Source organism: Poecilia mexicana, unplaced genomic scaffold (assembly GCF_051168715.1).
Source record: "Poecilia mexicana isolate PSO_F unplaced genomic scaffold, ASM5116871v1 scaffold_9, whole genome shotgun sequence".
In the NCBI taxonomy this organism is placed as follows: Eukaryota; Metazoa; Chordata; class Actinopteri; order Cyprinodontiformes; family Poeciliidae; genus Poecilia; species Poecilia mexicana.
The window spans coordinates 2,470,001-2,490,193 of NW_028263378.1; the positions used below are offsets into that span (position 1 = coordinate 2,470,001).

A 20,193-nucleotide genomic window follows, 5' to 3' on the forward strand; every position below is an offset into this window, starting at 1 on the left:
GAGCAAAATGTTTTTCTGTTGTGAGAACTGAGACTCGACCGGAACGATCGACGGTTTCTGTTTGACGGGGACATTTTGGTCTAATCGCCACATTGCACAAGTCTTTTTGTCGCTATTTATGTTTTGTTCTTTTAGCATGTCTGAGAATGCCATGTTCTTGTTACTTCTGACACTTTACAGTGTAATACATTTTATAATAAATTCTTTATTACCTTTTGGGTCGTCTCGAATGATTCTTATTGTCTTAGCGACGGTGACAGAGCCTTCAGAGGGAAACGCCCCACAGCATCACAGATCACCACTGTGCAATCTGGATAATGATGCTTTTCCAACTTTTTGGCCATTTTTTTTCTAGCCACGCTCACCTCAGTAGTTGCTATGGAGACTTGGTCAAACCCAAGATGGCCTCCCTTTCCGGGATGATCACATCCATCTCCGTTTTTAGATTGATCTCCACTTCCAAAACACAAAATGTTACCAAGTAGTTTTGGTCTAATTTCAACGCAAATATCTTGGAACAGGTGAAATACGACAAAACTAATCTACAATTGACTTTTCAGAAAAATATAGGTGCTTGCTTTAATTAAATCATATATTATCAATTTTAAAAAAGTTCTACAGATTATTTCACTTATAACGAGACATTTTCCATGTTATAGCTGAAATAATCTGCCAGTGGAACTAGTGCTTTTTATCAATGTTTAGTAAAATGTTTAAATAGGAAAATTTATTAAATATGTCCAAGAAATGTTTAAAGGTTCTTGTTGCTGCAGCATCACCGTAACATTTGAGTATAAAAAGTCAAAAATTGGCTAATTGAGATTCATCTTGGGGGGAAAAAAAATTCCTTTGCCTTTTGAAATTTGGAAAATTTCTAAGTTTTTTCTCAAATATTTCTTAGACTAATCTAAGAAAAAATCTTATGTTTTTTCTACAATTTTTTTTAACTTTTGAAAGTCATGAATGTCCATTTTTTTCTGAAAAATTTCTTAAAAGAATTTGATTTTTTTCAGGCTAATTTTTGAGTTTTGAATCTCAGAAATTTCCCAGTGATGCTGCAGGAACAGGAACCATTAACTAATTAAACAAAACAAAAAAATGTCCTTTTTTGTTTGGTTTCTTTTGTTTTTTAACTCCCAGCAGCAGGTTGTTGGTCCAGTGAAATATTTGCTCCTGGTTTTGGTGGCTCTGGATCTCCACACAGCTGCTCCTCCCCAGGTTATTATTATAGTCATTATTTTTGCTCCTCTGGCCTCTTTGTGCTGCTTCATCGTCAGACGACCCGGCCCACGTAGTCACATGAGAGCAACCAGCCCGGTTCTGTCTGGACTCGCCCCGCCGCTGCGTCATGCTGCACTGCAGCTGTTGGTGGCAGAGCAGCAGGATTTATCTGATCTGATGAAGGTTTCTGCTTTTATTTGGGCTCGTTCCATATGGCAGCATTTTATGACTGTTGTAGATAAAAGGGAAAAATGAGTACATTTTGACAAAAAAGATACAATTTCTGAGCTCCAAAAGTTTAAATTTTGCTAGAAAAAAAATAAAGAATTTTTTTAATTAATTGCAGCAATTTTAAAAACTTAAAAAGTTAAAAACTTTTGACTTATTAAACTCAGACCATTTCCAAAAGTCAAACATTTTCAACTTTTCAAACTCAGAAATTTCCACGTTTTTTCTCAAATGTTTGTGATTTATCTTTAAAAAAAATTCTAGTAATGTTTCAGCTTTTCCGGCAAAGAAATTTCTTATTTTTTCTTGAATATTTTTCAGATTAATCTAAAAATTGCTGATTTTTAGAAGTTTTGACTGTATAAACCCAAAAATTTCCACTTTTTTTTCTAGAAAATTTGAGAATTATCTCAATATTTGAGGCAGTGAAGCAGTGAGAAGTTGATGCTTTTGTTTTTTAGGTCCATATAAAATCATATGACTGTGTTTGTTCTAACACTGAACCACGAGCCGATGGGGAACGATCTTATTCTACAGTCAAACGGGCGGGTTTCATTCTCAGCCGAATGCCTGAAGGGAAGTTCATTGTGAGTAAAAACACCTTTAGAGGAACAACAAACACACAGCTTTCTCTTCCTGGTTCTCTGCTGACCTGCTAAACAATCCATCCCATGAAGAAACATTTCTGTCTCAGCTGATGTCCACAGAAAACTTCAGCATAACGGGAGGAATGAACCTGCGTTGCATTTCAGCATCCAGATCCTGAAGTGTTTTGTTTCCAGTATGTAACTTCTATAAATATATATTTTTGTTTACATGTCTGTTGCCAAATATTAAATCTAAAGTCATTCTGGTTTTCAGAAAACATTTGCAGTAATAAATGATTAAACTATTAATCATGCTCCCCTGTGGTTGAGTTCACAGCTTTCAGATGAAACCAGCTGTAAAAGTGCAGACAGGATGGAAACACGGCACAAAAATCACCATTATGTTGTTTTCTGCCTGATTCTGGTAGAAATAAACGTCTGACTCACATAAAGTCACATGTTTTCCAATCATTTATGACTTAAACTAAATGTTTGTATCATAAAGCTGAATGTCCCTGGTTAAAGTTTCATATGTTTATTGTTGTTTCTTCAAACATTAAACTCAAAACTGATTATTTTATTTTAATAGAATAGAAAAGTTGTTTATTGTCCCAAAATGAGGAAATTCTGGTGCAAAGTGACAAGTTATCAAAGCAAGCAGATTTACACAAGAATAAAACATTAAAATAAATATGAAAAACAGCATTAAGAAACATAAAATACTGTGCAGTTATTAAAAATAGCAAACTGAACCAAAGGAACTAGACTGTTTAAGTGACAATAAAACTGTGCAAATAACAGAAATGTACCAATATGATCAGAGACATAAACACTTTTTAAAACTGTTGGGAGGAAGGATCTGTGATAACGCTCCTTTATGCACCCAGGATGCAAAATGGGTGCAAAATGCACCCATTTTGCATCCTGGGTGCAAAATGGACTTAGAAAGCCAAGTCTATGTGGCTTTCTATAAAAAGCCACATAGACTTTTTATAGAACAATCAAGTAACTATGGGAGCTTCAGCTTTTATAGCAACAATGTATATATAAAATATGGCCAAAAAGAAATTTGACTTGGTAATTTAACACCATGAAATTGGGTCTCTGTCTCTTTAAGAAGCTCCTGCTCTTTCTGAATCTCTGCCTTCAGGAAGTCATCACAACACCAGCAGTTCCACCAGGTGTTTGCTAATTTCTGTTGGCTAGTCTGAAGGAGCTGAGGAGGAGCTACATCCTCGAAGGCGGGGCTAGGTCCAGCTAGGTGATTTGCACAGCTGAATGGTTGCCATGGAGATTAAAGGATTTCTCAAACATGCACGGAAGAATCAAAGCGACACTCCATGTCTGTTTTTGATGAGGAAATAACATCCTAACATGATGCAAAGCTCAAAGGAAAGTTAATCTTCTATAATGCTGTCCCTTTAGCAGGTTGGAAAAAGAATATGATGAAGATTTAAACCTTTAAACTGAACTGTAAATGTGAAAATAAAGTTATCTGGTTTCCAGACTCGGGTGAAGTTGCGGCTGGGAAGCGGAGAAAATGCTGAGTCATCAGTTCTTGAGCAACGCCGTCCAGTCATCTGCTGCAGTCAGCAGAGAAATGCCAGGAATTTCAGCGGCGCATCCTGTCACAGGAGGTCCAGGAACAATCACACGTCCTGCACGCATGTGACAAAACTAACACGGCCCTAATAAACCCATTAGACGTTAACAAGCTTTTACTAATCAGTTTCTGTGTTGTTGGTGCTTAAATGATTGTTTTTGTTGTTTTTAGACCAAATATTTTGGAAATATAGAAATAAGAAGGTCAGTGGTTTCAGATCTGTGCTGGGAGATGAAACCTCAGCAGACTGAGTGTAAAGGCTGAAAATGAAAGAGGAAATCTGCACAACTCACCCAGACATCTACACCTGCTGATTATTTCATTTCAGAAGCTCCTTCCTGTTCTTAATGACGACCTTTTTTCAGATTCTCCATCATTCTTCTTGCTTTAGATCAGCTGCACTCCACATAATGTTAAATGTTCAGTTTATTGGTATTAAACCCTGGATACGGTCGGTTCAATGTGTCTGTTCCTCAGTACCGACTTCTTCTGGAGTTCCACAGGGTTCTATCCTAAGACCAACAATGTTCTCCTACAATATACTTTCTGTTAAAATGTCTGAAATGAATCTAAAAACTTCTGAGTTTTTCAGCTATCTCTTGACATTTTTGACTTTCTTTTGGCACTTCATGATGAAATCTTTGGACTTCATCAAGAATATTTTTCCAACCACAGATTCTATAGATTCAGAAATTTTCTGAAAAAAAAATTCTGAATCTGAAAAGTTAAAAATTTGGTAGGAAAATCTCAGAAATGTTGAGATTTTTCAGCTAAAGAGCCCTGTTGATTAGAAAGTTATTTGTGACAGTGAGAGTAAAACCTGGATGTCATTTAACTTCCTCAGATGTAATTAGAATAAAACAGAAGTGATCTTGTTTGGACCATGTGGGACTTTCAGCTCAAATGGGATTAAAAAAAATCAGCACTTTTAAAAACTCTGTTAATTTTTTAATGTGTTTTCACATCAGTAGTTTGTTAATAACTTTAATAACTTTAATCCCTCTGTCATGGCTGCAGCTTCTTCATGAACTCAGATTAAATAAAGTCCTTTTCCACCCTGTTCAGGCTGACTTCAGCTGAGTTTTGACCTGTTGCCGTTTTATTTACAGTTCGGGTCGCAGCGATAAACTGACTGTTTGCTCCTGGTTGCCTAGCAACCCAGGCGCGATACATCGAGGTCATCAAGCCGTTTGAGTCATTTAACTGGAGAACCAAACTTCTACAACAATTTTAAAAGTTTATGTCATTTAAAAAATGTTTGCTTTTAAGTTATTATTAATTGAAATTTCCACGTTTTTTCCTGAAAATCCTTTAGATTAATTTCAAAGTTCTGAGTTTTTTCTGGAAATGTTTGACTTTTGAAACTTAGAAAGGTCCAAGTTTTTTGTAGGAAATTTCTGAGATTAACCTCAAAATTATAAATAGTTTCTTGCAAATTTCCACCTTTTCAAACTCAGAAATTTCCTATTTTTTTTCTAGAAAATTTCTTAAATTAATCTCAGAATTTTTTTCCTCAAAGGTTTCGTTGGCTCTAGTGGCCTTTATTTGAAGGTAGTTCAACAGGAAACAGGAGGAAGACATGCAGCAAATGTCGCCAGGCTGGGAATCAAACCTGTGACCACCGCCTTGAGGCCCGAGACCTCAATATGTGGGTCGTGCTTTGCCCCTGCACCACCACAGCACCACAAGCTCAGAATTTCTGAATATTTTCAACTTTCCAAACTCAGAAATGTTGCATGTTTTTTCTGGAAAATTTATAAGACTAATCTCAAAATGTCAAAGTTTTTGACAGAAATGTTCTCTCTTTCCCATCTGTGATGTCCCTAATTCACCTTAATCCTGATCAAACTGATCGTTTGTTTTAATCAGACTTCAGAAGTGCAGATGTGCAGAGCGTGAGTCAGGGTTCTTGCTCAACATGTGTCAGGAGAAATGAACCAAACATGAAAAACATGTTCAGTCCCAAGCGCCTGTTTCTCAACCGTATCAGTCACATGAGCATCAGCATTGATTAACTCTGATTTGCCAGCAGTTCTCAGCAGATCTGTGGCTGAGGAATGTTTTACGCGACGTAAAACTTTGTTTTCTATTTGTTTAAGCCAAACACACGAGGGAAAACATAAACAATTGTGACAATTTGAGTGATTTATCAATGTTGCGATGCATTGTGTGACTGCTTGCTCATGAGATTTACTCTTCATTATCTCCAGTGGAATAGTAAACTACGATAATGTATCTGAAACTCTGAAGCCTGATGCTGTAAACAAGGCTTGAACAGGCATATTGTTCTAAGTCGACTCAAAAAGTTGCTTTTTGAGCATCTTTTGCAACATTTTGAGGCTTAACTTTTCACAGAAACTTAATTTTCAACTTTTTCTGATGGCAACCTTCCCAAAACTTTAGAATAAATGGAGATAATCAATCTGTTTCTGAGATCTCAATGCAAAGTACTAATCTGGAGACTCTTAATGTGGTATCATAAGTATTCATACAGTTTATTTAACTCGCATCCCCACAGTATAATGAGACCAGCGCCATATTTCAGAGTTCAGAATGATGTGCAGGGTTAGACTTTCCTCTACATGTGGCGTTTTTTGGTCTCATCTGACCAAAAATGTGATTTTCTACCTCAGCTGTGAATCTCTGCAGGTTACCACAGGCCTCACAGGGAGGTACAGCTGTATTGTTTTTATATTATAAGAAATTACACACAGATGGACTTTATTTTACTTCTCAGTCAACTTTTAAAGGCACTGTGTTGCACTTGATTTTATTTACCCATTAAAAACAGCTGGGCATAAATGTCTACCTCAGTTTTCTATATCAATGGCAAAGCCTATTTTGAAATGGGTATGTTATTTAAGAGCAGTGTTTGTGTTTGTGAGGCTTTAACAGCAGAAAAAGAGTTGGAATAAGTTGTAAATACTTTTTATCATCACTTTTATTGTTGCTTTACCTGAAAAACCAAGCCCAGACATTTTATTAGTGATAAAAATGAAACAAAGTAGAAAAGCTCCTGACGCTGGTTTTGTGTTTCATCTTTATCTAAATTTTTTTCCTATTGGCGTCTTTTTAAAATGACTTCTTATTGAGTTTTCTCACCGTGCATATTTTAGATCTAATAGTTTAAAGAAGCAAATTATTATGATGTTTTGAATGAGGATCAATCTAACTAACGATTTGCTGGATAAAATTGGCTTTTATATAGTTTTAGATTAAATAATCACCTTAAAAAAGAAACAAGTTTGGCTTCCTTGCAGCTGCGGTCCACCTGGAGGGAATCACGTGCTTCCATGAGGGCATCGGACAAGAAGGCGGGGCTTAGATTGGAACGACAAGAAACTAACCAATCAGCCTTGAGGACAAACAAGTTTTGGGCCAATCGGAAAGCTCGGTGGGACGTGATCGGCTCCCGGTTTGGCCTTTATAAAGTGTCCCTCGGCTAACAGAGCGATATTTTCTGGCTCTTCTACAGAGAAGATTTTACAGTAAGAACCAATTTTTAATGTGTCTTGAATGTTGAAGATTTCTAATTTAACATTTCGGTTAAAATCTGGGTTTTGTAGTTATAGGGAATTTATGTGATGGTTTTATGTTTCTTGTAAACAGAGCACCAGTTTGCATGTGTAAATTGTCTATTTAAAAAAGTTTATCGGTATTTGTTCTCTAAATTAGAAAAAAAAAATTAAATGTCGTTGTATTGTTACAGCCTAACGTATTTTGTTATTCGGCTGGTTTTGTCGCCGTCCCAGCTGCTTTCCTTCCACATCCGCCATTGTTTGATTCTCGTCTTTGCTTGTTTTATTCATCAGAACATTATCAATGGGATCGGGTTGAATTGAGCCGCTATGCGCCGGTTCCAGTTTTGGTTTTCTGTTTCGTTTTCCTAGTTTGGAGCTGCTTGGTGTTTCCTGGCTCTCTGCCCGGGCAGCAGATCCCGTGACTGTGCAAAAAAACAACAACCAGGATCGGCTTGTTGTTGGCATGAAAGCCAGAATCCTGCTCCGTTAAAACCTGGAAACCCGCCAAATAAGGAGTCACTACCGGTGTTTTTCTTACTATCATTTCACACACGTTGAGTTTGTGAAAAGTCATTTTGAGATCATAATTAGCATTTTTGGCCTTACTAGCTTGGCGTTTTTTCCTGTAGTTGGGAATAGCACTGAAGTTCGCTTCCGATTCGGTGTCGTTAAAGGACTATTCCACTTTTTCCCCCTCGCTTTATCGCAAGTTAAATCCTCGTATACAAACTTTCTCTCCGTGTTTTGGTTTAGATCTTAACTAAAGCTGGCATAGATGGCCAAACTGATCTGGTGATTGCCTCATACAGGGTGACAAACTCCAGACCAACACACCTGATTGAAATAACTAAATTACCTCTTCAGTTATTACAGTTCTACAAAATCATGTTAAAGGTGTTTTGTAGTTTCAGAGAAGTTCATCTAATAGTCGAGATATGTGGGCTGAAAGCTGCTCTGATTATAAACTTTTACCAAACGTGAAAATAGCCCTTTTAGTCTAAATCGCATACCAACTTCAGTGTGACTAATGCCAGGAATTTGCATAGGGAAGTTTCCTGTGAATTTCTGAGCTGTTCGTGACAAACCAGTGTTAACTGCCTGCATGTGTAGCTGTTTTCCCCGTAGTGAGGCGTGGCCTGCCCAGCGTCTCCACCTCCCCTCTGCAGCTCTGAAACCTGATCCAGCTGTGTTGTTTACTGCAGGAAGCCGGTGCCATGCTGCCTCTGGTTGTGTTAACGTTGAGCCTCAGCGCCGTCCTGTCGGCCCCCAGTCTGGACCCACAGCTGGACGAGCACTGGAACCTGTGGAAGAGCTGGCACAGTAAAAAATACCATGAGGTAGGGTGTTTTTAAGGCGTTTGTGTTTTTATCTCCAGAATGAAAAATAAAAACTTGGATTTTTGTTTTCCAAAGAGGGAGGAGGGCTGGAGGCGGATGGTGTGGGAGAAAAACCTGAAGAAGATCGAGATGCACAACCTGGAGCACTCCATGGGGAAACACTCCTACCTCCTGGGCATGAACCACTTCGGAGACATGGTGAGGCACAGATGTTGGGTTTTATAACGTGCTGAACTCATGCTCAGCCTAAAGTGTTTATTTTTGCTTAAGCACAGACTTAAAAAATTAATCAAAACAACCTCATAACAAAATTGCATATAAACTGTTGCAATTAAATTGTTTGAGACCATTTTCAACTGAAATAATTTTTAACACTGGAACAAAGTCCGTCACAAAAAGCAGTTAATCATGATAAAATGAGCTCCATCTTTTTATTTTTTATTTTTTTTGAAGGGCAGTTTTGTTTAGGGCATCACAATGCATTTAATTTATGGTTTTGTGTGTTGTGGTGTTTCCACCTTATTGTGGAAATAAAACTTATACTGGGACAATTTATCGGCTGGCCGAACTGGAAAACATTCTGAATGTCTAAAATAATCAAAATGACCATTTGCATCTCAAGAAATATAAATTCTTCATCTTGGACAAAGAAAACAGGCAAAAGTGCAGAATTTTTCAAAAATATTTAGTGATTGTTGTTCAAATAGAAATGATCAAGCTTGTTAGTTTATTTATTGCTTCACTGTAGAATAATTGAATGATTTGTCAATAAAACGAAGCCTCTGATTGCCTTATCAGGCTTCAGGTTCACGCTGCATGTTTCACTCTGACTTTTCCTCACAGACTCACGAGGAGTTCAGGCAGATCATGAACGGCTACAAACACAACGCGAACAGGAAGGTGAAGGGGTCGCTGTTCCTGGAGCCCAGCTTCCTGGTGGCTCCACGTTCGCTGGACTGGAGGGAGCAGGGCTACGTCACCCCCATAAAGGACCAGGTAACTACTAATGTTTAAAATTCAGCTCATTTTCTCCTGCAAACGGGTTTGGATGTTTAAAAATGGAATAAAAGAAAATATTTTACTAAGATACCATTTAGTCATCTAAAGACTCTCAAAATGTCTTTAAATAAAAATGTTTGCAGGGTAATGTAGGCAGCTTATAGTTGGTAGAAACGGTAAAACAGTTGCAGTTGGCCTTTTCCTTTAAACGCTGCAGCCTCTTAGCTGCAACGTTAAAAAGACTCTTTACCCTTTACAGAGGACAGAGTAAAAAGACTCTGTCCTCTGAAGTTTTGCCTGCAGGCGGCGATAAGGTGGCCGTTTGGGTGGTGTGTGGATTATCTTTATGCTGCACAGCTTGTTCTCCCAACCCCACTGCATACACTGACAGGGTTTGCAGAAACAAACTGACTGGCGCCACGGCAACCAGGTGTAGGCAACATTGTACACTCTAGTTTTTTTTTTTTTTTTTTTTAACATGGTCATAGTGAAACAAAAGGCGCTAAAAGCTAGCACACAGCGCTAACGGACCCAAAATGGACAATGCTAGCAAAGCAAAACGGTTGGGGTTTTAGTCTACAGTGTTTCGACTGTTTCACAGTTTTCTAGTTTATTCCATTGCCCTGCGACAGACTGGCAGCCTGTCCAGGTGACCCCGCCTGAAACGTTCCCTGGAGATGGGCACCAGCAGCCCTCCTGACCCCACAAGGGACAGGGAGTTGGAAAATGGATGGATACTTTATTCCAGATGTGTAGTAAATCCTCTGACCTGTGAAGACACTGCTGCAGTAACCTGTGATTTAAAGATAAATGCCTGGATGAGTTTCTGTAGATGTTAGACATCAGTCCTAATCCTGGAAGTGTCCTTCAGCTGATAGAAGCCAGACTTTCTAACTGTCTTTATGTGGCTCTGAAGGTTCAGGTCAGAGTTCATCCTGATCTTTAGTTCCCAGCTATAACAACTGAAGCTGTGACTCTGGATCGTTTCTCTTTAAATCTAAAGAAGTCTGTCCTGACATCTTCCTCCTGCTCCTCTTCCTCTCCCTCAGGGTCAGTGTGGCTCCTGCTGGGCCTTCAGCGCCACCGGTGCCCTGGAGGGCCAGGAGTACAAGAAGACGGGCCAGCTGGTGTCGCTGAGCGAGCAGAACCTGGTGGACTGCTCCAAAGACGAGGGCAACGAAGGCTGCAACGGCGGCCTGATGGACCAGGCCTTCCAGTACGTCAAGGACAACAAAGGCCTGGACTCGGAGGACTCGTACCCCTACCAGGGAACGGTACGCCTCCTCCCACTAAAACCATGAAAACTGGCTCCATTTAGTTTGAGTGTGTTCTTGGTAGCCATCTTGTGTTGCAGCTTCTATTTATTTGGACTCTATCTATTTAATTTTGTAAAGAGATTTCATAATCTATTATTTAATGTTTCTGCTGTGTATTTTTGGTCAATTTGTTTTGGATATTTAAAATGTTCCTTTTCCAGAGTTAAGTGTAGCAAAATTAAAGTTTATTGGTCTTTGAGAGAGCAAACTTGCAATATTACACAATAAGAAATGAATTAAATGAAAATGGTCTTAAAAGAACAATAGTTGTTGCAATTACTGGGATAATTTATCATGATTCAGGTCAACTCTATAACCAAATATTAGGATTTCCTTTTTTTTTTCATTACGAGACTGAAGTAGTAATGAGAATTTGAGCATCTGGTGAAGTTCTACTTTAACTCTTAGGTGGGTCAAAATAGCAAATTTCTGTCCCTTCCTGCGCCACGTCCTCACGTTGCTCTGCGTTTCAGGATGGCCAGTGCCACTACGACCCCAAGTTCAGTGCCGCCAACGACACCGGCTTCGTGGACATCCCCAGCGGCAGTGAGCACGCTCTGATGAAGGCTGTGGCCGCCGTCGGACCCATCTCCGTGGCGATAGACGCCGGTCATGAGTCCTTCCAGTTCTACAAGTCAGGTCAGTCTGGTGTTGGCATGAGAAGCTACGGTAACAGGTCTGGATCCCACCGCTTGACTGGTCTTAATATCTTAATTTTAGGGATCTACTATGAGAAGGAGTGCAGCAGCGAGGAGCTGGACCACGGCGTCCTGGTGGTGGGATACGGTTTCCAGGGACAAGACGTGGATGGCAAGAAGTACTGGATCGTCAAGAACAGGTCCGATTAGTCGATCATTGAAACAATCAACTAATTTAGTAATCGACTTGATCGCTAACTGGAGTAAACTGGCTCAAAAATGACCAGTTGTTGAAAGAACACAGATATTTTCTACCTAGAACTCAAATTGCAGTTTTAGCTTCAACTGGGTCACATTCTGTGAAAGTAAATTTTTTACAGGCCACTTCAAATCGAGTAAATTTACTCGATTTAAATTTACTTCTGTGCTCCATAAGGTAAATTGAAAGGAAAAAAACACTTTTTTTTTTAGATAAATCTCAGTAATTTTGTAAAAAAGACTTGGAAGATTCTGAGTTTCACAAGTCAAAAATTTGCAAAAAAAATCTTGAGGTTAATCTAAAATTTTCTAGAAATAACTAGAAAGTTATTTCCTGACAAATTTCCACTTTTCTGAAATGTTCTGGTTTTCCTGTAAAGTTTGAGATCAATCTAAAAAAAAAAAACTGAGTGTTTTGGCAGAAATTTACACTTTTTCTAACTTCAGTGACCTTAATACGCTGTTCGTTTTGTTCAACAAATGATCTGCTCTACATTAAGTCAGGCAGAAATGGCTGAGCTTCTGGGAAGAAATTTCATTCTTTTTATGTTTTAAAATGAAAAATCTGTAGACTTCCAATTAATCAGTGACTAAAATAATCATTGGTAGCTCTACGTTTGCTGAACATTCAACCCGACTGGATAAACTTGAACTGTTTGACTGATTGTGTTTTTCTTTCTTTTGCAGCTGGGGTGAAGGCTGGGGCGACAAAGGCTACGTCTACATGGCCAAAGACAGGAAGAACCACTGCGGCATCGCCACGGCAGCCAGCTACCCGCTGGTGTGACGGCTGCACGCCGCATCAGGGTTTTTATTGAAACAGTTTGGCTGAAGACGAAGCTTCGGTCGGACAGAAGCATCAGCAGGAGATTCTGCTGCGTTTCAGGAGGAGGGAACTCGTAATTTTAGGGAAAAGGAGCCGTTTTATGGCCTGGTTCTACGCCACTTTATTTTAATTTTCTGTCTTAAAAATTGTAGTTTTATTCTCTGTAAATATGTCTGTGCTACTCTGGAAGTGATTTAATACTTGCTTTGGTCATCATTGTAAACAGATTTTCTTGTTACTTATCATGATCAATTAAAGATGTGAAACACTAATTCTTGTGCTTTTCAATTTTTTTTTTAATAGACAGTCTTGTATGTTTGGATACACCCAGATTATTTAGCAGTCATTTCTGTGGTTTACACTCCTTATGATGGGTGACTGCCGGACAAATATGAGGTATTGTGAACGCTAGTGGTGCCCAAGCATTTCTGTGGGGGTCAAGACTGGGTTGAAAGCAAGTAGGGCTCAAATTTTTAAAATAAAAATTCTAAACATTTACTTTTATCTACTCAAACTAAACTTGCAAGATTGAAATGAACTAAATAGTCAAATATTAGCAGAAAAATTGACACCTAATAACATTGGAAAGACGAGAGTTAGATTCTGAATACTCGTGAGAACAGAGATGTGCTTTCAGTTACAAATCTGCTGCTCTGAAGCACATTTGCCTGCTTCTCTTCTTGTCTTTAGGATCCCTGATCACAGAGAGCGCTGTAACTCTAAAGGGAGGGAAAAACACTTCATCACAAGTTACAGCGCCAATGATTATCACTAACACAATCTTAACCTAGATTCTCCAGTTCCTGACACGGGGTCAAAAAGCAAGTTGTACATCTTCATGGCCATGGTTTAACAGCTAAGAGGTCAAAGCAGGGCGTTCTGTGAAGAACTGCTGTCACTGCTCTTCATCAGAGAGGCCCTCTGAGAGGAAATCAGTGATTAACAATACAGAAGCATTTCTTAAAAGACATGACTAAACAAGAGTACATAAGGTAAGAACAAAAGTATAAGAAATAGTTGATAATACAATTTACCTAACAGTAAATCTTAGATATTAATTGTAAGATTAAATATTACAGTTCTTACTTTTTGAGGATTGGTTTGTATCAATTTAAATTGTTGAGAAAATAAAATTTGAAATAAGCTAGTTTTAAAACTTAACATGTCCTGATTCAAATGGCCTAAATTGTGGTTTTAAATCAGTAACTTATTCTGGCCTATTGTTACCTGTAGTTCCAGCAGATGGTTTGCTAGGATCGTTTGAACTGCCTTTTGTCTGTGGGAAAACAACACAGTGGAAGTTGTAGCTTTTCACACTCATCTGTGAAAGGCTGTAAACACGGCAGGGGTTTCTGGCTTGAGAGAGGGTCAGAGAGGGTCAGAGAGGGTCAGAGATAGCTCCTGGTTGGATGAGCAAAGATACGCCTTATTTGAATAAATTAAAGATAAGAATACGCCTTTTACTATAAAACTTTCTACACAGAAGTAACAAATCAGATTTGCTCTTGCAACTCTCCAGAGATGTCTTTGCACGTCTTTTCTTTTCTTTTCTCCTTCTTTCCATTTATGTCAGGTAAATGAATGTATGTCTCCGTTGTTCTGCAGTTTCTGGTGTAAGTTTATGCATTGTCTTATATTGGATTAAACTCTGTAATTCTGTGACGTCAACACGCATTGTTTGTTTTCCTTGTGGCCACACGTGACCCGCCGAGAGTAATCAGTTTCAAAATGTATTCCAGTCAAAATAAGGCAAGAAAAATTTTCTATTTTATTTTTTTCTTTGATTTTAAATGTTTGACAAATTAATTCATTTTATTTTATTTAAAAAATGTATTTTTAAATTATTAAATAATTTAAAAACTATATATATATATATATATATATATATATATATATATATATATATATATATATATATATATATATATATATATATATATATATATATATATATATATATATATATATATATATATTCTGAAGCAGCCATATGTGTCTTGTTCAGCAGCTCTTCAGAGGCAGGAGTCACATCACCTGGAGACACCTTGACCACCTGGACAAATGGACCAATCAGAAAGCTCAACGCTTTCACACCGAAGTGAATTTGGTCTTTAAAACCTTTATGCTCCTTGAAGGAGAAAGGAATCGGTCCTCTGCTTCTCCTCCATCAACAGGAAAAAAATCACAGTAAGTTTCAAAGGTTTTACCTCAACTTTCAGCTTTATGATCAACTTTATTTTTGTTTTTTATTATGTTGTTGAACATTTTCACTGTAGAGATGTTTCAGGTCTAAGGATGGAGACATTTTTCTTTCCTGCAGGATCAACTGCCTTTTCTCTCCATAACTTGTTCCAACCTTTAATGCTTTTCTTAGAACATAAAGTTTTTCTACCATTAATTCTATTTCATAACACAAAAACAACATTCAACAAGACTTTTTATTGTGTTTTTGCTCATTTCTTCTTGAATAAATGGCAGCTTCCTTTATTAAGAGGAAGCTGCCGTTTCTGTGCAATTTGGTGGATTTATAATGTTACAAGTTTTTGGTTTCCTTCCCAACAAACATACACAGAGATCATCTTTTACCAACGTTTCCATTTTGGCTTTATCTTTATTTAACGAATAAGTTTGAGGTTGAATGTAAATAATTGTAAAACCTGAAAGGTTTAAATGTTTGATTTGATAGCAACAAGTTAAAATCAGTAAAACTGATTTAGTTTTCCAAAAGAAGCAAAATTATTTTAAATTTAAATTGTTATATTCATTACTTTTTAAACTGTTGGCATTAAATTGTGGTTTGCTGTGATCTAGAACTGAAAGAAGAATATAGCTGCATGTCTGAGCTTGAAGAAATTATGATCTTCTATATTAAATAACTTAGTTTGAGGCTTTTTTTCTTTCAGGTAACAAATCCAAAAACTGGAACCTGTCCAAGTTTCCACTAACTAAAACATAAAAGTGTTCAGGTAATAATACTTTTACATTTCCGTACATTTTATTGCATAAAAGGCAACAACATATTATTCCATTAGTGAACGTTGATAATTTAGCAGAAGATTCATCTAAAAAATACATCAACATGTGGAAATTTCAGCCTTTTCTGCTTTACTTCACATCAATATAGTGATCAACTGTTAGTAGAGTTCAATCTATAAAATAAAAATAAAAAACAAAGACAAGTTAACATTTGTACATTTTCTCTGATTGAAATAGATATTTTGCCAACTTCATGTTGTCAGATTGGTTCTGTTTTAGTCATTTATTGATTCTGCAGGTGAAATTTCTGGTTAATCAAAGTTAATTCACTGTTTAACAAGCCAGGCTGGTTTGGATACTTTATTTTACCTTCATGAGTGAAATCATAATTTTACAGCTTAATAATTTACCTATGCTGCCAGAAGTCCTACATCCTATATTTATCCAGCTCTTTTGATGTGTTTTTATTTATCTCTTCCAGCTGAAAGTGGGAACAATGCTGCATTTAGTTGTTATGACGTTCTGCATGAGTGAAGTGCTGTCAGCTCCGAGTCGAGACCCACAGCTGGATCAGCACTGGGAGCTGTGGATGAACCGGTACAACAAAACCTACCACCAGGTAAACAGAGCCGATCAACAACAAAACTGACATAAAATGCAACAGAGGCACTAAATGCTTGACCTGAAGTCTGACATTTTATCCAGATGTTAACATATACCGTCCTGCTAGAGAGACAAATCTAATCCTCCCATTTTAATAAAATCTCTTACAATAGCATTGTCCATTCTATGAATTGCTCTAATTTTGACCCTTTTAGTGATTTTTTGACCAGAAACAGCTGATTGAATGTTTGTGTTCATGCAGAAAGAGGAAGGCTGGAGGCGGATGGTGTGGGAGAAGAACCTGAAGAAGATCGAGCTGCACAACCTGGAGCACTCCATGGGGAAACACTCCTACCGGCAGGGCATGAACCACTTCGCAGACATGGTGAGGCAACACAAAACTATGGGTCCAAGCACACAACCCTGAGGAACTCCAAGAGTAATGGAGTGGTTTGCCAATTAAAACACTTATTTTTTTATTTTTTTTGTAGCCTGTTCTACTCACTAAAACATTTCCAACAGACTAAGGAGGAGTTCAGTCAGATTATGCACGGCTACAAACCGAAAGCAGAGCCTCATGTTGGGACCCTTTTCAAGAAGTCCAGCTTCCTGAACGTCCCTGCGTCTGTGGACTGGAGGACAGAAGGATACGTAACACCCGTCAAGGACCAGGTAACATGATCTGTTTTCTCTAAAATAAACATTTTTCTTGGCAAGTTGTGAGTTGTCTGAATTCATCTGACTTGTCTGAGTACATATTTTCCACTCCACCACCTCAACGTGTATCAACACTTGCTGAAACCAACTGGTTTATTGGAGATCATGGTAAAGCAAACAATACTTTAGATGTACAGATTCTCAGTCATCCAAGACATGACAATCCCAAGTAGAAGGTTTATTTATTTCAAGAAGAGTCTTTGTATCCTATGTTCTGTTTAGTTTTGGTTTTTCATGTTTAACATTTAAACATGTTTCCAATAATTGTGTCACTGTGCAGTAAAATGCGTCATTACTCCAAAAGTAAAAGCCATTTTTTTATGAGTGATAGTTCAGGAGGTAGGAGTTCATCCTGTAACTGGAGGGTTGTACTGGTAGTAGCATATAGCCCTGTCGCAATAAGCAATAAATCAATTAATTACATGATAAATTCAAATGAGCTCAATAATTTCCATGTATATGATTTATCGGGGGCGGGGTGGGTTCTCTATTTCTACTAAAAGCTGGATGATAAAAGTCTTCAGTCTGGTTCTTTGGACTGTTTGTTTTGAAAGACAAATGTATTTTCACAGACTTTACAATATGTTGATTCTGTTGTTTTGTTTATTCATTTTGGATATTTAAAATACCTTCCAGTTTCAGAGTTAAATGTTGATTAGAATTTAAAGTTTATTGATCTTTGAGAATATCTTCTTCCATTATTACCATTATATTACTTGAAAATGATCTCAAAGAAACTATATTATCGTTTTTCACAGTGACAGGCCGAGTTGCATGTCCAAAGATTTGGACCCGGTTTCAACTCTACCATTTGTCATCATTGAACTCTGAGTACTGGGAATATTTGTCCCCATTAATGGACCCTGACAGGCTCTTCTTTCCTGCTGTCTTCAGGCCCGTTGTGCTTCCTGTTGGGCCTTCAGCGCCACTGGCTGTCTAGAGGGCCAGCTGTTCAGGGCGACTCACAGGCTGGTTTCGCTGAGTGAACAGAACTTGATGGACTGCTCTAGATATCTGGGCAACAAGGGCTGTAACGGTGGTATGGAAAAGTTGGCGTTTCAGTATGTTCATGAAAATGGTGGTCTGGACTCTGAAGAATCGTACCCGTACCAGGCAAAGGTCCCTTAATACAGTTACAGATGAAAAAAAAAAGCTATGGATCACGTCACCTCTTTAAGTTCATCCAACATTAAATTCAGCTTCTCTTCTTTGACCTTCAGGACAACCTGCAGTGCTTCTACAATGCGTCCTACAACGCCATCATGGTCGACGGCTACGCTTCCATTCCCAGTGGCAGTGAGGAAGACCTGATGGAGGCCGTCGCCACCATGGGGCCAATTTCTGTTGCTATAGATGCCAGTCATGATTCCTTCCAGTTTTACCAGTCAGGTAAGTCTGCTCTAAATTGGTGTTTTTCAAAGTGAGAAAAAATGGAAAATTCAATGTTTCTAAATATTTTGTAGCATTGTCTGTGGGTTTGCAAAGGGGAACCTGGGCAGCCATGTTATCAAAACCTTTGGGAACCGCTTTTCTAAATTTTTGCCCGGGGCGTCCACAATGTTTACGATGTTGGCCAAATTTGACCAGCTAAAGCTACTCTTCAGCCTGAAAATATATTTTTGAACTGGATGTAACAACATTGTTACATTGGTTTACAATGTAAGAATATCGTTTACAGCTTAACATGGATTTACAATGTAATGCTTTTGTTTTGTTACAATTTAACATAAGTGTAACAATGTAGCATTTTTACATTGATTTACAACATGTTACTTACAATGTAATCTTTACGATGTGATACATTTACATTGAAACACTAGTATTGTTACATTATAAGTCAATGTAACATAAGTGTTACTTTTGCATTGTGAAACTTTTACATTGCTACATTAATTTACAATCTATAACTTTTACAGTGTAACACATTGTCATTGGAAACATGATTTCTGATGGACGTGAACACGAGGCTCCCTCTGAATCTGAACCCATTAGCTGTCAGGTTTTATAACATGACTCTCTCTGTATTTTAGGCGTCTACTATGAAGAGAACTGCAGTACTGAGTGGCTGAATCATGCCGTCCTCCTGGTGGGTTACGGCTACTCTGATCAGGATTACTGGATCGTGAAGAACAGGTCAGCAACATCTATAACATTACTTCCTTTAACGATTAATTTCTGAATCTCATATTTTAAGGTGTATTATTCCTTTAGCAACTGTTTATTTTCACCAGAAGTCATTCAGATATGTTTTTTCTTTGCAGCTGGAGTGAAAACTGGGGTAACAACGGCTACATCCACATGGCTAAAGACAGGAATAACAACTGTGGCATTGCAACAGATGCCAGTTTTCCTGTCATCCTCTAAACAACATTTCCTTTTACTCCTGAGGGCAAAAGAATGAAAATAAAGTCTCAAAGTTGTACTTTTTAATTAACAGGAGATTGTGCAATGATTTATGCAAACACGTTCATGTATATAATATATGCATGATTTATGTAACCATGCATACATTATATAGTTCTGCTGCTTACTGACTTTCTAACACTTGCTGGTTTTATGATCATTTCCAGCTTTTGCAGTAATCAATAAAAGACCTGAAACCCTTGTTATATCAACCAGTCCAGTTTTTGTCCAGCACATTTCAACAACAAGACAGTTCAAAGTGCTTTACATTAACTGGGTGTCTTAAATCTGACACAGTAACAGAAGTCACACTTTTCAGTCAGTGTCTCCAGAGACTAGCTGAGCTTGCAGTAACATGTATCTGCACAAAAACAGGCTGAGGAAAATATAAAATTGTAGAATTATGTTTTTCTTGTACACCTCACTTGATAGGTGTACAAGATTTTACATCATTTTTAGAGTAATGTAGCAGTGCTGTTTCTTCTGGGTTAAATACTTCTTGTTAATTAAACTAAGCATTAAGGCTTAAGTTAAAGAAAAATGCTTTTCATTTTGTTTATATATTTCTCCTCAAGTTAGTTGCAGAAATTAGGTAAATAATGCAAAACGCCATCAAATAAAAGTATTTCACTAAACCCTAAAATTGTCTGAATTTTCTATCAACATATGTAACAAAGTGGACATAAAATGCTTTCATTCTCATTCAAAGAAACCTTTATTAAAGAACAAGTGAGAAAATAAATAATGAAAACTGGAACAGCTTATCCTGCTCTCTCTCATCCTAACTGATAACTTTGCCTGATAGTTATTTTAAAGTCACAGGTTTTATAGTTATACTTACATTGTTAACATCATAAATGGATTACTTTAAACCTAGATTGGGGTTCGTTTTGCTCACCTGAGCCAGCAGGTGTCATGGCTTCCCAAATCATCACTGACTGTAGAAACTTCACTTTCGAT

General features: G+C 37.7%; 3 protein-coding genes across 3 annotated transcripts in view; all 3 read left to right on the top strand.

Annotated features, from left to right (window-relative positions):
- The window catches only part of dapk1 (death-associated protein kinase 1), a 69,534-nt gene extending 69,318 nt beyond the window's left edge, over positions 1 to 216 (top strand). Inside the window, exon 26 of the mRNA XM_014971052.2 lies at positions 1 to 216. This exon is cut by the window's left edge and continues 6,296 nt beyond it. The gene's annotated coding sequence lies outside the window, so the exon portion shown is untranslated.
- Positions 217 to 7,001: 6,785 nt separating this feature from the next.
- LOC106905985 (procathepsin L-like) lies at positions 7,002 to 12,806 on the top strand. The gene is made up of 8 exons (XM_014971054.2): positions 7,002 to 7,127; positions 8,363 to 8,497; positions 8,573 to 8,695; positions 9,341 to 9,493; positions 10,546 to 10,770; positions 11,286 to 11,451; positions 11,533 to 11,650; positions 12,396 to 12,806. The coding sequence occupies exons 2-8, from the start codon at positions 8,375 to 8,377 to the stop codon at positions 12,493 to 12,495; spliced, it is 1,008 nt and encodes a 335-aa protein (XP_014826540.1). The 5' UTR covers positions 7,002 to 7,127; positions 8,363 to 8,374; the 3' UTR covers positions 12,496 to 12,806.
- Positions 12,807 to 15,765: 2,959 nt separating this feature from the next.
- LOC106905989 (procathepsin L-like) lies at positions 15,766 to 19,401 on the top strand. Its single transcript, XM_014971058.2, has 7 exons — positions 15,766 to 16,129; positions 16,376 to 16,498; positions 16,636 to 16,785; positions 17,725 to 17,949; positions 18,051 to 18,219; positions 18,861 to 18,963; positions 19,092 to 19,401. Exons 1-7 carry the CDS (start codon positions 16,007 to 16,009, stop codon positions 19,192 to 19,194), a joined length of 996 nt encoding a protein of 331 aa, XP_014826544.2. The 5' UTR covers positions 15,766 to 16,006; the 3' UTR covers positions 19,195 to 19,401.
- Positions 19,402 to 20,193: the final 792 nt, after the last annotated feature.